The sequence below is a fragment of the Aquarana catesbeiana genome, linkage group LG06 (assembly GCF_042186555.1).
Source record: "Aquarana catesbeiana isolate 2022-GZ linkage group LG06, ASM4218655v1, whole genome shotgun sequence".
NCBI classification, from domain to species: Eukaryota; Metazoa; Chordata; class Amphibia; order Anura; family Ranidae; genus Aquarana; species Aquarana catesbeiana.
The window spans coordinates 184242533-184259908 of record NC_133329.1 but is presented as its reverse complement, the minus strand read 5'-3'; the positions used below and the strand labels follow the sequence as shown (position 1 = coordinate 184259908).

General features: G+C 41.3%; 1 protein-coding gene across 4 annotated transcripts in view; it reads right to left on the bottom strand.

Moving 5' to 3' along the window:
* Positions 1–17376, bottom strand: part of CPPED1 (calcineurin like phosphoesterase domain containing 1) — a 283606-nt gene that overhangs the window by 69587 nt on the left and 196643 nt on the right. For 2 of the 4 annotated variants that reach the window (XM_073591161.1, XM_073591163.1), the window contains one exon: positions 12920–12997. The exons of the other annotated variants lie outside the window; for them this stretch is intronic. In XM_073591161.1, the coding sequence (XP_073447262.1) occupies positions 12920–12997 (78 nt within the window). The remainder of the gene's footprint in view (positions 1–12919; positions 12998–17376) is intronic. 4 annotated transcript variants of the gene reach the window in all.

Sequence of the window (17376 nt, the reverse complement as noted above, 5' to 3'; positions counted from 1 at the left end):
GCCCTTTCACACGCGGGGGGGCGTCTGCGGTAAAGCGGCGCTATTTTTAGCGCCGCCTTACCTTCGTTTTAGCAGCGTTATTCGGCCGCTAGCGGGGCGGTTTTAACCCCCCGCTAGCGCCCGAAAAGGGGTTAAATACACCCGCAAATGGTTGCCGGAGCGGCGTTTTGCCGGCGGTATCGCAGCGCTGCCCCATTGATTGCAATGGAGAGCAGCGGTGGAGGAGCAGTGAGTTCACTGCTCCTTCACTGCTCCAAAGAAGCTGCTGGCAGGACTTTTTCTGACGCCCTGCCAGCGCACTGCTCCAGTGTGAAAGCCCTCTGGCTTTCACACTGGAGTGAATAGACACACTTTTTTCAGACGCTATACAGGCGCTATTTTTAGCGCTGTAGCGCCTGAAAAACGCTGGCAGTATGAAAGAGGTCTTAGCAGGGAAATGGCGGTCTTGTGTCCCTGCAATAAGAGCAGTCACATTCCTTAGTTAAGGCACCACATAGTCAAACACACGCTACTAGGAACATAGTTAACCCTTTGATTGCCCTTGGTGTTAACCCCTTCCTACCCAGTGCCATTATTACAGTGACAGTGTATATTATCATCACTGATCACTGTATTAGTGTCACTTGAGATGTCAGTAGCAGTTAGTTCCGACCCAGTGTCAGACTGTATGGCGCACTATCACAGTCCCGCTCTAAGTTGCTGATCGCCGCCATTACTAGTATTAAAAAATAAAATAAAGAAAAACTCCAGTATATATACCATAATCTGTAGACTAACTTTCACACAAACCTAATAATAATATATACTTATTGTAATTTTTTTTTTAACCAAAGACATGTAGCAGAATGCATTTTGGCCAACATTTATTGGATATGTTTTATTGCAAAAAGTAAAAATATTGTTTTTTTGCTTTCAACATTTGGGGTCTTTATTGTGCAAAATGTAAAAAGCTCTATCTGTGGTAAATTATATAAATTTCATTTCTGTACAGTGTTGCATGGCGCAATTGTCAGTCAAAGTAGCGCAGTGTCGAATAGCAAAAAATGGCCTAGTCATAAAGGGGGTAAAACCTTCTGGAGGACAAGTGACTAAAAGTTCTTACGGATCATAAGAAGGTTAATGGGCAAAAGCTGAGAGGCATAACTGTGTGTAAACCTGTGTTGTGCATCTGTAAAGATACACATCAGGGCTTCATAAGAGAAGGGGTGCTTTGCTTTTAAAGAAAAAAATATATGTTCAAAATAAAAATTTTGGAGACTATGCCATTAAGTAATAACATGTACAAAAACATCTTTGTTTGGGAATTCAGAAAAAATGAAACGTGCCGCAAAAGCTGTGACACCAGAAGATGCCAAGCAACTGCGGATGACAAATTTCTTTGCGAAGACTTCTTGTTCAGAAAGTGCAGCGCAACATGTTACTGCAGAATCAAATGGCACAAGAGAAGAACAACCAGCAGAGAAGTCCCCTTCAACAAGTCACCCTCAAAATGAAGGAAGAAGGAAGTTTAAACAAGATTGGTGCAAGGAACTCACATGGCTTAAATTTGACCATAATACAGGCATAGCCATTTGTGAGGTTTGTGCCTCCTTCCCTGGCATTGCTGACCACACATCCAAGATTGTGAAAGGGTTTTCAGGACCATTTAAACTGGAGACCTTCAAAAAACATGGAAAGTCACTCCAGCATGACAAATGTATAAAAGCCAAACAGGCCCTGTTGGCTCCAGAAGCTACGCCATTGGCTGCATGCGTTAAGAAAATGGACCAAGGGATGTTCAACCACATGAAAGTTCTATTTAATGTGGCCTATTATATTGCAAAAAACAACAAGCCATATACAGACTTTAAAGGTTTGTTAGAGCTGACAGGGAAACTAGGGGTTGCTGTGAGAGAGGAGTACGCAAATGACAAGAGATGCAAGGAATTAATCTCACATATTGCCACTGTAATCCGGAAAGAACTCATCTGCGAGCTAAAGGAGGCCAAACATGTTAGTTTGATGCTAGATGGATCAAATGACAAAGGAGGAGTAGAAGAATTAAAATTGTATGTCAGATACATAAAGAACAATAGGATCAAAGAAGTATTTCTATCAGTCCTACCTCTTGAAATGGCAACTGCAGATGGGTACTTAGAAACCATCACTAAAGAGCTGAAGACACATGGTCTTTTAGACTGGCTTTTTTCAAACCAGCTGATTGGAATTGGTACAGATGGTGCTGCAAGCATGATTGGAGCTGAAAATGGACTGGTACAGAAAGTACATCAAAATCTCAGCCATGTAATTGGCATTCACTGTGTTGCACACAGATTAAATTTAAGTGTATTAAGCTCTGTGAAAGAGGGAAAATGCATTGATGACCTTGACTCTGTTTTAAAAAAGCTGTACCAATTTTACCAGCATTCACCCAAGAGAATGAGACAGCTAAAGCAGGTAGCTGAAAGTTTTCCTGAAAAAATCCAGAAATTTCAGTACTTGCATAACATAAGATGGGTGTCAAGCAAAGTCAGTGCTCTCTCTGCACTTGTCAAAGATTGGAAATGCGTGACAGTCCACCTTGAAAGTGTTGCTGCAGAAAAAGACAGTGCTTCTGCAGTTGCACATGGTTTGTTGAAAAAACTAACCTATTTTAAATTTGTTCACATGCTCCATTTTCTGCTTGACTATCTAGAAATTATTAAGAACCTCTCCCTTTTATTTCAAAGGGAAGAGCTTTTTTTAAGCACAATTGAGTTGCATGTGAAAAACACAGTTTCTTCTTTAAAATCACTCAAAGATGTGCCAAAACAGTATGAGGAGAGATTTCTAACTGGAACATCACTCAAAGGACAGTATCAAGATGTACAGTTGCATTGACTCAGCAATACTGCAACTGCTTTGATCCAAAATGAAAAGGACAAATTAATTCAGTATGGTGTAAAATATCTAGAAGAGCGATTTCTCATTCAAAGGAATATTGAACGTTCCACTGCAGTGTTTGATACCTTTGCCTGCCCATCGGGAAAAGCACTACAGGACTATGGTGTTGATGACATAACAACATCGGCTCGGCATTTCCAGAAACAACTCTCAATGCCTGAAATGCATGATAAATGCATGCATGCAATCCACAATGAGTGGTATGAATTCAAAGTTCTTGGAAAAGGAAAGAAACTGTGTGAACTTCTGGATTTGGCACTCTCCAACACAGACAGATTTCCAGTTTTGGGAAACTTGTTATCTATATTGTCTGTTTTGCCTGTTTCAACCGCATGTTGTGAGAAAGGATTCAGCTTGATGAACTTTGTAAAAAATAAGTTCAGATCTTTAATGCAGCAAGAAAGTTTAGGTGATTTGTTGATGAACAACATGAATGGACCATCAGTGAAGGATTTTGATCCTGCAAAGGCTGTTGACCATTGGTACTTCAATTGCAAAAGTACAAGGCATATTCATGGCCACAAAAAGCCAAGTGAAAAAAAATGACATTGCATTAAAAACTTGGTGTCACATCAGAATATATTAATTACCTACACAAGTTAAATGCCTATATATAATGTTTGGTTCTAGTCGTCTTTCTGTGTACATTTTAAGATTGGTTAACTTTCATTGAAAATAAAGCTTTGTCGGTCGTTAAAAAAACCTGGCTCCTAACTTTTTTACCTGGCTCCTAGTTTCAAAGCAAATTTGTCAAGCCCTGGGCTAAGGGCATCTATTCACTGAAATTGTCACCAAGAGGCGATTTCAATCTGATACTACTACAGAAAGAAAAGTGGTGGATTTACAGATTGAGATCATTCGTGCCAAAAGGCCTTAATACTGAACTTTAATTTGCAGGTTTTATTGGAAAATAACTTCCCTCCCATCACCCATCTCCCAATAGTAGCCTTTTAAGCAGTTCCCAATGTTAGGGGTTTTCATATACTAGTAGTGCTCCACTCAGCAACATAAAAACACATATACATGGCCAATGTAGATGCTATATACACTAGTCTCTCTGCCGGACTATGTATATCTATCCACACAACTTCTGGCTGTAAGTGTGGTCAGTGTTCGATGTGTATGGTATTTTGTTTGTTCTATACATTTATCTTCACCTCACCCTCTCCCTCAGAGCTGCATCTGCCAATCTGTCTGCAAAGACATAACCAGCAGATAGTGGTTGGATATGATCTCTTTAATGAATCTATTCTATATATAGCTTAATGAACAGAATGTTAGAAACTGCCTTAAAGCGGAGTTCCACCCAAAAATGGAATTTCTGCTTTAAGTGTAGGTGACCCCCTGACATGCCACATTTGGCATGTCATTTTTTTTTAGGAGAAGTAGGTACCCTGTTTTTACGGCCACCCAGCTCCCACTTCCTCCCCTGGCTCCGCGGTGCCGGAAGGAAGTTCACCTCTCCCCCCTCCTTCCCTGCAATCTTCTGGAACACGTCACAGGTCACAGAAGATTGTGAGGCTCGCACATGCGCAGTGCGTGCCTGGCTGTGAAGCCACAGCCGGGCGCACACAGTTAGAATGCCGGTGCCTTAGAGAGGAGTGGGAGAGGAGCGAGGCTTCCTGCACCTGCATCACTGGACCGTGGGACAGGTGAGTGTCTGATTATAAGTCAGCAGCTACACTTTTTGTAGCTGCTGACTTTTAAATGTGTGGAACTCCACTTTAACATGTCTTTGGAGCCAATACGAGATCTAAATCATCCTTGAAGCCATTACACCCAGAACTTGGAACGGAAATGAAATATGAAGTTTATCATAACTGTTAACATTTCCTTTAACATAATCACAGTACGATATAACATAGTAGGCTCCTTTAAAGTAATTGAATAGGGGCGGCTCTATCCAAGTTGAAGATACATTGAAAAGGAGCCCTCGGATATCCACCCAATATCCATTAAAAGCTACACAATCGCACAGCGAAACGCGTTGACGTCATCGCCGCCCTGACACCACATCTTCATCACTTATAATGTTGGAGAGCACACAAGGGGATCTCGCCGATCTGGAGAGGGATCTTTTGTGTCTCCCTGATCGCTGGCTTAACTAGCTTACGTGCGAAGTACCAGGATTTTCTAGAGGGAATTGACGGCTACTGGCGATACTTACAAGGCCTTACATCCCACTGGATTGCCTTGACTGCAAAGTCCCAGGTGGGACTGGCACGGGACTAAGATATATTCTTTGGGAAAACGTCGGCTAAAGGACATGGACTGAGGATCCAAGGGGAACGTTAAAGTACCGTGAAGATACGGATGCACCCATCTGAAATTGTATTTAACCTGAGGTGTTTTCTTTACAACCAGTCCCCACATTCAGTCCCTCTGATTTTCACATCCTCACCCCTCATCCTGCTTTTGGTTGATCTGCAGCACTTCCATCCATTGATAACTGATATATGTGCATGATTTTCATAGCAGCCGCGGCTTCAGAGACCCTCTGACCCATGGGTGCCACCCTCTGAAGAGCCACAGACATTTACTCTCAGGTTTCTCATCTCAGCCAGAGAGGGCGTCTGACACTATGTCCCCAGAACCCGAGTAACACACTCAGGGTCAATTATCTCCTCACCTATGACTAACTTAGTTCCAGGAAATCAGGATTTCAGTATCCACAACGGATGAGGATTATTTCCCTTTTTACTCAATTAACTGGGACATTTGCACCTGACTACAGCAACTTCCACTACATCCATCCAATTTTGGCTCTGGCCTCATATCCCCCCCCCCCCAGAGCCTCCAAGGGGTTGAAACATTGGTGCACTTCCTGGACACATTGTGATACCCAATACGCATGGCAATTGCCGTGGAGGTGTCCTCTGTGTCAACTGACTTGGCGTGCGGACGGTTTTTACTTTTTTGTTCAATGTTAAATGTTATGGGTTTGTGCATCATTGACACAACTAGCGTGCATATTTTGCTTTGCTAAGCAGATTTTATTTTTCCCCACTTGGTGGCAGCAATGCAGCACCATGATTTTAGATGGTACTACCTTTGACTAATAAAATGAATTAAGGTTTTCTTATAGCAAACATTGCAGGCACTCCTACCTCGCTGTGTTCTGGCGGCAGCTGTTGCAAACTTAGTGGTCCTTGAACCGAGGCTTCCTCTGTTCGTCAGGCTATACTCAAAAGGTACGTGACAGGAGTGCTCTCATTGTTTATTAAAAATGAATGCACTTACATCATAAAAGCAACATCAAACGCTGTGTGTGTAAAAAACAGCGGGGCCGCAGCTCCCACGTTACTTCCGGTCCACTGCACAGAATCACCCAATGCCTCTCGTCACAGTCACATGACTTACTCAGGGTTTCGGGTGCACAGTGAAGCTCTTTATTCTGTAATCGGCAATGTTGCCATGGAAACTGATTGGCTCTATACAAGCTTACAAATGTGCACTGGGCTACTAAAATGTGTGCTATAGTAGCCCCAATGGGATTGAATAAAAATATAACCTAAATTGCTTATGGATGTCAGTATTCCAGAAACCTTATGTTAAAAACCAATTTAATATACGGTTTTACCCCATCTTGTGGTTAAACCTATATAATGCCCCTAAATAATAACCGTGAATATGGTGTAACATGTAACATGTTACAAAAGATGATCTTATCCTTTAACATTTTTGGCAAATTGCTAATACCAGCATTATCTACACTGACCACATGCCCCGTTTCATTTATTTATATATGGTTATTTTAAAATTCTGGACACTTGAGGGATAAGTTGTGCCCCCATGCTTTAAGTGTTTGTATGTGCAGGGGTTATTCAGCACCATCTGATTTAAGTCTGGGAGCTATTTTATCACAAGTGGCATATGAAGAGGGGCATCTCTTGGATGCAAACTCTAGCCAAGAAAAAAAAATATAGCATTTTAGTATAGGAGTGTCTGGATATTTGCTGGGGCGCCACTTGTTATTAATAACATACCAAAATAGGCCCGTGAAATCAAAGGAGTAGGATAAAATAGCTGTAGAGAGGAATGACTTTGATGTTCCGCTTCATGGATGTATAAAAGTAGGAAAGCCCCAAAATGTATTTTGCAGAGTGGACTGGGTCCTTAACAGCTATTTGTTTAATGGCATGCCTTACATTAGATTTAAGAAAAAAAAAAAGCAATTTGATAACCAAGAATGTGCTGAAAATTGATCATCACTGAGCAGGACAATAAACAGAAAGAAAATTGATGTCAAGGCACATCTGTGTATCTGTCCTGCAGTGAAAACTGCTTATTTCTAAACTTCAATATTTTGTAGCATGAGAAGATGTAAAAAAAAAAAAAAAAAAATTAATATCTGAATGTATCTGTTTCTAGGGTAACTGGAAAATATGGAGATTATGAAAAAAGAACCCAGTATTAAAAACAGCAAAATCCAAAGCTATCCATTGTACTCCTTTCTATATTGCCTAATAAAACGTTTAAGACCTGCATATATGAATTCCTAACGTTACATAATATACAGAGCACCTGCTCGATAATTACATATAATACATGTAACAAAACAGTCTTTGTGACCTTTTGGCAGGCTTTCCTCAGCTGCATGTACTGAAACAACAGTGCTTCTTATGGCAACTAAAATTCCTGAACACAAAAGATACTGCTTTACTAAAGCCGCATAATGTCCATACAGCAAACAAAAGTCCAAATACATAACGACATTAGTAGTAGCAGTAGCCATTTAACCCAGCCATGCAGAGAAAGAATCTCTTTATATCCATGCTAGATCCAGGGTAGCCTACACTCACCTGATACCCCTTCCCCTCTTCCCATTTCCTTTTCATTATTTCATTATTAACCCATTTCTTCCATTTCCAAAAATAGCATAGTTTTGGCAGAGAAAAAACACTGAAAGGCACATCCATGAATGACCTGAGACAGAACGGTTACTAATCTAACATCAGGGGAATCCTGAACAACAAGTTATTTAGAGAAATCAGAAACTACCAGGACTGGATGTTGACAAAATACAGACCTGAACTCCACAAAAGTCCTCTCAGTCTCTGAGTTTCATTCTACCATGACTGACTTCTGGACTTTAGTCAGATCTGTCAAAGATGCTGCTAGGGTACCCAAAAATACTTAGAATTACATGTAACTGTCTTTTCAAGACTGGGTGGGGCCATGATTGAACAGCATTTACTTTGCTGGTTTTACCAATCCTTTCACTAGAATGTATCCAAGGTTTTTTGTTTCCTCCATCTCTACTATGCATTTCTTAGATTTTAGAAGAAATCTGTGCCTCCTGGGCAAGTTGCAGGTGTTCAACAAATGGCATCACATTTTCAATCCTTTCCTGTATCTGGGGAACATACTCCAAAGCACTTTTATGGGGGGGGGGGGCGACTCATTCTCCCACGTGCCTTACCAGGTCAAGCAAACCCTGAGGTGTCCCTCCATAACAAATTAAAGAGAGGAGAGGAAACTTGCACATTGAAAAGATCAACACTGGCCAAAGGCAGTCCCAGTCCTTCTGGGCTCCTTGTATTACCGGTTTCAACATAGATTTCAATGTCTTATTTAAATCATCGACTAAGCTGTTCCTTTGTGGATGGTATACGGATATGTGTGATTGCTTAATTTCAAACAATCTGCATAGGTCTGCCATGATCTTTGACACAATGCCTTGGTCAGTCAGAAAATGTATCCAGATAAACATTTGAAATAACATATGAGCTATAGCTTTGGACAAGGTATCCCTCAAGGGTTGGGGTATCGAGTGGCATATTCAAGGCTGACCAAACTATATTGATGCTCTTGAGAGGATTTTGCCGGGGACCTACTAATACTTTTTCTGTTTCAATATACTTATTAAGTTTCGAGAGAGTAGGACAAGCCATGGTTTGCCCACGCAGGAGCAATATTGAACAGGCACATACAAAAGAAACAGCGTATGTACATAGAATTATGAATAGAACTGTAAAACTGTTGCCAGGACTCAAAAGGGCCAAGGTAAAGGTAAGGCAAATAGTACAAGTTATACTGTATTGTCCCCTAAGAGAAATCGCTCAGTCTCCATATAATAGCCGTCATATCAAGAATGAAGAGGAAAAAAAAGACAGAGGAGAAATAAAAAGGGGAAGGAAGAAAAAGAAAGAGAGAAAGGCCCCAGGAGAGGGCGGGTACCACGGCTACTAATACTTTTTGTTCAAGGAAACTTCATTTATAGGTAGGGGCACTAAGGGGGTTACAGAAGTTTGACACTGGTGCAGTTAACTGGCACTTAGGACAGGACCTACAATCTCTTAACCTCAGCCTTTACTCCTGGTCAGTAAAACAGATCAGTAATCTGCACCACCCTTTTTTCAGCCTCTAGCGACTCCAATAATGGTTTAAAAATGGTTCCCAAACCTTTAGAGACCTGATACAGTAGGTCCCTGTTGAAGGTATAGTGTGGCTGTAAGAGAGCTGTTAGAATGCGCCCAGCGCGCACATGTGCGCATGCTCACAGGCAACAGCAGATTCCCAAATGCACCAATGTGCGTGAGCGACGGACTGCGTGCACACACAGGAGCGCGTCCCTAGTCCCAATTGGCGCCAGACGGCCTATTTAAAGGTCCCTGACTCCTGAGCAGTGCTGACTGGTCTTCAGCTGTGTTCTGATATCCTGAATCCTGTTTATACCTTGCTTGATACCTTTTGCTGAACTTGGCTTTCCTTGACCCTGCCTTTGGACTCTGTTACATTACTGATTCCTGATCCCGGCTTCCCATTTGACCTTGCTTCTGCTTAATGCCTTTGTACCTTGCCGCCCGCCTGCTATCGAACCCATCTATCCTTGTGACCCTGCTCCTGTTTCCTGCTTGGCTCAACGATGTCTCTGAGTGCCTGTGCTCGCTGCCAGTCATCCCAGTTCCCTTGGGTCCAGTATACTCCTGTCTCCTGACTACAGAAAGTTCCGGCAAGCCGGAATCCTGTTTATACCGTGCTTGATACCTATTGCTGAACTTGGCTTTCCTTGACCCTGCCTTTGGACTCTGTTATATTCCTGATCCTGGCTTCCCATTTGACCTTGCTTCTGCTTAATGCCTTTGTACCTTGCTGCCCGCCTGCCACCGAACCCAGCTATCCTTGTGACCCTGCTCCTGTTTCCTGCTTGGCTCAACAATGTCACTGCTGCCAGTCATCCCAGTTCCTTGGGTCCAGTATACTCCTGTCTCCTGACTACAGAAAGTTTCGGCAAGCCATGAAACCTGAACCTGCAAGCTGGTCGGAGTTCCCCTTTAACATCGGCTGATCTACCAAGCATTGTTCCAGCTCCTTACCTGATGTTCTGCCTGAACTACCAAGCCTACAACTCCACCTGCAAGCAACACTTACAGGCACTTGTGTTCCTCCTGACCCTAGCCACCATCTGTTCCACATTCAGTGGGGCTTGGGCTGAAGATACAAGAGAGGCCAACCTTGTCATATCAGACTCCTACCAGGTACGTGACAGCGGCACTGTTCATCTATTCCAAGTAGCTAGGCAACCCAACTCTTGATAAACATATGTTCTCCTGCATAGACCAGAATCAAGTCTTGCATTGTCAGGCTCAAGTCTTGTAGTGACAAATGGGCCCTCCTTCCCACACATCATATGCAATGGAGAAATTCCACCCCTCCCCATCAGAGGCTGGTTGAGTTTGAGTAGGGGAAACTACATCAAGCATGTTGACAACAGTAGGCATTTTAATATATAAAATGTCATCTGCTTTTTGTCTAATGAACAGGCCCCCTCCTTGCTAAACTTTGCCACAGTTCTTAAAATCTGGGAAAGCTTTGTCCCACGATCATGAAGTGCATAGGGTTTTACCAGATGAACTTCATGTTTCACAATTCCAGATGGGGTAGTAATCAGCACAGACAGCAGTGGGTAAGATGTATCACTGAGAAAGCATATCTGTTCTTGGAGCTGCTATTTTTTTCCTCAACACACTGCTGCATTGTTTGAAGGGAAAAAAAAAAAAAAAAAAAATAACAGTGTGCACCTAAACCAGCTCACATAATGACACATTGTTCACTGCACTTTTCTATTCACATAGATAAAATAAAAGTTAGGCATACACTGGTTATGCCCATCAACCCTTGTTAAAACTGTTCTGCTGCTGAACAATTTTATACTGTATCTCCTGCAGTAGAACAGAAATTCACCCCATTCACTAAGTCAAAAAGGGAAAAAGGGGGGAGGAAAAATCATCTATTTGCCTTTAGCTTCAACCCCCTCTAGTACATTTTGGCCTATTATTCCCTGATTAAAACTGCCCTTTGTAGTATACACATTTTATAGTAAAGCCCCAGCCTGTGCTCTTTTTCCCTTAATCTGGGCTTAGCCTGGCTTTAAAAAAAAATTCCTAGTGGTCAGTCTTAGATCACTTTCACACTTATGCACCTTTTCCTGCGACTTTGGACATCAGAGTTGCATGACAAGTCATACCTCATGATTCCCAATGATAACCATTTATATCTGTGTGACTTTAAGTCGCACCGACTTCAAAGTAGTCCCTGTACTACTTTGGTCCAACTTTGATGCGAGTTGAGGCCCACAGACCTCAAGTTTACACAGGCATTTCCTGAAATCATGTAAAAATTGCGTCAAAATCGTGGCCGCAAAATCGCGGTAAAACCACGCAACTTTCAAGTCGCAGCAGTGTGAAAGGGGCCTTACACTGCTGTGTCATCTGCAGCATATTTCTTATAGTACACCACCTGCCTGCATGCTTTCTCTAGTAGATTTCCATGAATTTGACCTCATTAAAAATGTCGCTGGACAATTTTACACTGGGGTATCATTTGAGGCCCTGTAATTCTTGAGAGTTTGAAAGAAATTGGTTAGGGGCAGGACAGTTTTGTATGAAATCATGGATGGCGGGTAATTAAAAAGCATGATAAATCTTATTTTTAATTTTTTTTACACACAGTTACATTATTAATTCAGCTATTTTAGGCATTTATCTTTTATTAAAACTTTTGCTAAAAAATATTTTGATGGGATATTAAAAATACAGAAATTGTCAAACAAATCTGATTTCTTTTTATGAGGAGGTAAGTAAAACCTTGGACAGAGGGGTGGCTTTGGATGTAGTACACTTCTATTTTGCAAAAGCATCTGACACAGTTCTCCACCCATGGCTAAAGTGTAAGATAAAGTCTACAGGCTTGGAAAATCAGTTTGTAAATGGATAGAAAATTGGCTAAAAGACCAAATTCAGAGAATAGTTGTTAATTATTCTTACTATGAATGGTCTAAGGTTTTCAGTGGTGTACAGTACCCTAAAGTTCAGTGTTGGGACACTTTTAATATATTTATAAATGATATAGGATCTGGGATCAAAAGTGCCATTTCAGTATTTGCAGATGGCACCAAGCTATGCAGTGGAATAATGTCCTTACTAGATGTCTCCAACTTACAAGTCGACCTTGAAGCGCTGTTTAATTGGGCAACTATGTGTCAGATGAGGTTTAATGTTGATAAATGTAAAGTTATCCATTTGGGGGCCTAAGAATATGCATGCATTTTACATACAACTGGGAGGAATAAATGGTGGAGAAGCATATGGGTGTTCTGGTACATCATAAGCTTAATAAAAGCATGCAATGACAAACTGCGGTTTCCAAAGCAAGCAAAGTTCTTTATTGTATTAAAAGAGGTATGAACAGCAGAGAGAGAGAGTGAGTGAGAGAGAGAGAGAGAGAGAGAGAGAGAGAGAGAGAGAGAGAGAGAGAGAATTTTGCCCCTGTAAAAATTATTAGTAAAACCTCACCTGGAATATGCAGTTCAGATTTGGGCACCAGTTCACAAAAAGGATAATCAAGGAACAGAAAAAAGTGCAAAGAATGGCAACCAAACTGATAAGAGGCATGGAGGAGCTCAGCTATGAGGAAAGATTAGAGGAACTGAATTGATTCTCTTCTAAAAAGAGAAGATTAGGGAGGGATATGATCTACATGTATCAATACATACGTGGTCCATATAGTGAACTTGGTGGTGAGTTATTCACTTTAAAGGTCATCAGAGAGGACAAGGGGGCACTCTTTACGTCTAGAGCAAAAGAGATTTAATCTACCAATATGGAAAGGTCTCTTCACAGTAAGTAAAAACAGAATCTGTTGCGCTTAATAAAACATATAGTAGAAGCTGCTGACAAAAACATTGCGGGATACAATTGAAGAGATATCAATAGGAATGGTGCAGTGCTAAAAAATATTAATGTAAAAATGTCCCAATAAGAACCAAAATAAATGTGGTCAAACAAAAGTCCTCTCCGTCAGGAAGAAATAATACTCTAATCAACGAGATCCATATTGAAAGGAGACACAGAAGAGAGAGGAAAACACCGTCACCAACACGCAAACAAACTGACCCTTACCATCAGTGTATGGGTTATACACGTATGTAGAAAAAAGGCAGTCTTCATAGAATAAACCAACAATCTTCTAATGGAGTAGCACCAACATATTCCCCTCTGAACTAAATGGAAGGCTTTAGATCTCCTTTTGGTAGCTGGATATTAAACCAAGTATACTCCAGTATGCATATGCACCTCAAGATCGTGGTACATAGGGAATAAAAAGAAAACGCTCATTGCGCAATCTCCATAAACAAGGATAATTTAATGAAAAGATAAAAACCACTCACATTTAGTAAGAAGGTATATGGCAGTGTGAAGCGTCCAGTGCTTTTAACCACAAAGATGGCCGCTGTGTCACCGTCCCACCGCGTCCTGCATCGCCAGTCTCTATCATCGCCCATCGTTTCGTCATCAACATGCGTCTTCAGGGGCGTAGTTATGACGCAAACTGACGTGTATTTATAGGAACAACAGAACTGGACAGGCGGAAGTCAGAGGACAGGAAGTATGACCTTCCAAACAGGAAGTAATATATCTCAAAGAGATTGATATATTAGATAGTAGTAATACTCAGTTTAGGCAAAGGACTTGAATCAAAGATAAAAATATCCTCAAAACAAATCTTATTATAAAACAATCGAAATATGGGTGATCATTAAATCAAAAATGTAGAGACGGAGCAGCGGTGGTGACGACATCTTGTGGCCAAAATACAAACTACCATATAAATAATGAATGCAAAGAATTTTGATACAAAAAATACCTTACCCCAATGAATATCACTGGAGGTGGCGGCATCTTGTGGCCAAAGTACAAACTACCATATGAATAATGAATGCAAAGAATCTTGATAAAAAAATATTTACACCAATGAATATAAGGAGGTGAAGAACAACGACCACACCACAGGATACCCAAAAAACATACCGAAAACATAATCAATAATGCAAAAATGAAACCACATAAAATAAAAATAAAATAAAATGGATTAAACGCAGGAAACCTAGCTGTTGCTAATAAAGGCATTCAAATCCCATTCCACATTCATCCCATATGGAAAATAGGTCCTGGCTTGGTATATCCATTTGGTCTCTAGCTGAGAGACCCCTCTAGTCATGTTGCTTCCCCTCCAATAGCCAGAGAATTTATCAATTCCCAAAAACACAGTGCCCTTTGGATTACAGTCATGTTTCAGAGCATAGTGCTTCGATAGACTATGCTTAGGAACCCCCTTTTTATATTATCAACTTGTTCTTTAAGCCTGATGTGTAATTTACGGATAGTACGCCCTATGTACTGAAGCCCACAGGGGCAAATAATAATATACACCACATGTCTAGTAGTACATGTAATGAAGGGCTTAATTGGAAAGGATTTATGGGTGGCAGTGGATTGGAAAGGAATCTACTTTCCTAGATTTGTTGATGCTAAGCTTACAAATCGGGCATCTCCTACAAGGAAAGAAACCCCCCATCTTTTGGAAGAACGAAATCTGCTTAGGTGGATTGATAATATTGGGAGCTACCTGTAGCCTCAATGGGGGAGCTCCCCTATATACCATACAAGGTAGGTCGGACAAATGAGGGCCCAAAACCCTGTCTCCCTTCAAGACTTTCCAATGCCTTTGAATATTTTTTTGAATCTCATAATATTGGTTAGAGTAGGCAGTGATAAACGAAAATTTTAAAAGAGGTATCTTGAACTTTAATTTTCGCAGTTAGCAAGTCCTCCCTATTTTTCTCTCTTGCAAGATTAAATGCCACATCCAAGGCTTTCGCTGAATAACCCTTTTCAAGAAACCGCTGCCTGAGAATAGAGGATTCGGATACAAAGTCCTCACTGTTCGAGCAGTTACGCCTCAACCTTAGGAATTGGCTCTTAGGTACTGATCCCAGCCAGGCCTTATGGTGACAGCTTTTAGTGTCTATATAGCCATTACGATCTGTAGCTTTAAAATAGGTGGAGGTAATAAGAAAACCTTCATTCACTCTAATCCTAAGGTCAAGAAAATGTATCTCAATAGTACTAGCCTCAAATGTAAGGGCAATACCCCTATCGTTAGCATTGAGACCAGCAATAAACTCTGACAGGGACTCAAAACTACCATCCCATAGGAGGAAGATGTCATCTATATATCTTTTCCAGAACACCAGCTTTACCCTGGGTTCTTGATAGACGACATCCTCCTCCCATTTGGCCATGAAAAGATTGGCCATGCTCTGGGCAAATTTAGCCCCCATGGCTACACCCCTATTTTGCAAATAATAAGAGCCATCATGCCAAAAATAGTTGTGTTGCATGGCATATTCCAGTAAACTTAGAATAAAGGTAGTTTGGTTGTTCTGGAGAGAATCCTTCTTTAAAAAGTGCTCTACTGCTTCTTTACCATGATGGTGCGATATTACAGTGTAGAGTGAAGCAACGTCCGCAGTTGCAAGAATATAAGAATCTTTCCACTGTATACTGCTAAGCTCATTAATTACTTCAGTCCCTCAGATAAGAAGGAGTCCCAACCACAAGAGGCTGCAAAAAATGCTCCACATATTTGCCCACCCTGGAAGTAACCGAGTCAATACCGCTGCCTATCAGCCTTCCAGGGGTGCAAATGGGATCCTTATGAACTTTAGGTAAGTAGTAGATCACTGGGATCCTAGGGGCTGATGGAATAAGGAAAGCCTTTTCTTTTTTGGAAATAATTCCATTATTGAAACTCTCTTCTACTACCCTAACCAACTCCTTTTTATATTGGGAAGTTGGATTGCCTCTCAAAGGAAGGTAAGTATCTTGATCCGAGAGCAACCTAGACACCTTTGTCGTAGGCCCCTTTGTCCAAGATCACGATACCCCCCCCCCCTTTGTCCGCTGGTCGTACAACGATATCAACATGATCTTTGAGTTGTTCTAATCCCTTTTTAAATGTATATTCCCTCCTGTTCTTCTTGACCTGTAAAGCAAGTAAATCCTTGTTCACTAGATCCCTGAAAACAGAAATAGCTGGGGCTTGTTGTACTGGGGGGTTAAATAATGAGGCATTCTTTAAATTAGATTGCCTAATCCCTGTAGACACCGCCACATTAGGGCGAGAGGGAATTGCCAAAAAATGGCGCTGAACGTTCATTTTCCAAATACATTTTTGAACGTCTATAAAGGTTTCAAACTTATTCAAATGCTTCGGGGGGGGGGGGCAAATTTCAGTCCATGATTTAAAACGTGTTTCTCCTCTATGGAGAGAATGGCCTTACTCAAATTGAAAAGTCCCGAGTCCCTTATGTGCGCTTCCTTTTTTGTGTGGACCCGCCCCCCCCTCTGGTGCCCCTTTTAGGTCTAAGACCCTTTTGTTTTGCTTGGCCTCGGGAAAAAAATAGTTGTTATCATGACCTCCACAGGCACCCCCATCTCTCCTTCACTGAGTGGGCCCTAGGGGGTAATGTTGCCACCAATTATCTCTTACCGGAGTTCTAGGGGAGTAACCTTGTTGTGGATAATAAGGGGGGCCCCAGTTATCATGACAATCAGTAATGAACCTTTCATCTCTACGTGGACTATCTAGTCCACGCAGTGGGTCAAAACAATTATGAACCGCAGAGGGAAACTGGTTATAGGGTGCATACTGTCCACCTCTCTTGTGCCCACCCCCTCTATTTTTGGGACCTCTTTTAAAAGGCAACCTCTGTGGGGGGTAGTTGGTTAGAAGCTGGAAGCAATGGAGGTAGGGTTTGCGATGGATTGAAGACATTGCCCTGGGAAGAAGGCATCCCACCTGCAACTCTTATCCCAGAATCCATCTCTGGACTTTCTGTGGTTTTAGTTTGCCATTTAAAGACACTTTTGCTTTTATAATCAATGACATCTCAAATATTTTTTCCTTTTCTTAATCCTTTGCTCTAACTCCTCTTTTTCAAGGTGCTTTTTCAAAAGATCAGATCTTTTCTTATAGTCATCATTAGCCTTGAAAGGATTCAATTTTTCTTTAATAACACCAATCTCCCTATCTACCTTGAGGAGTTTCTGCTGCTTTCTTGTAAGCAGAAATTGAATAAGATCCAAACCGGCTGTATTAAAGAATTGA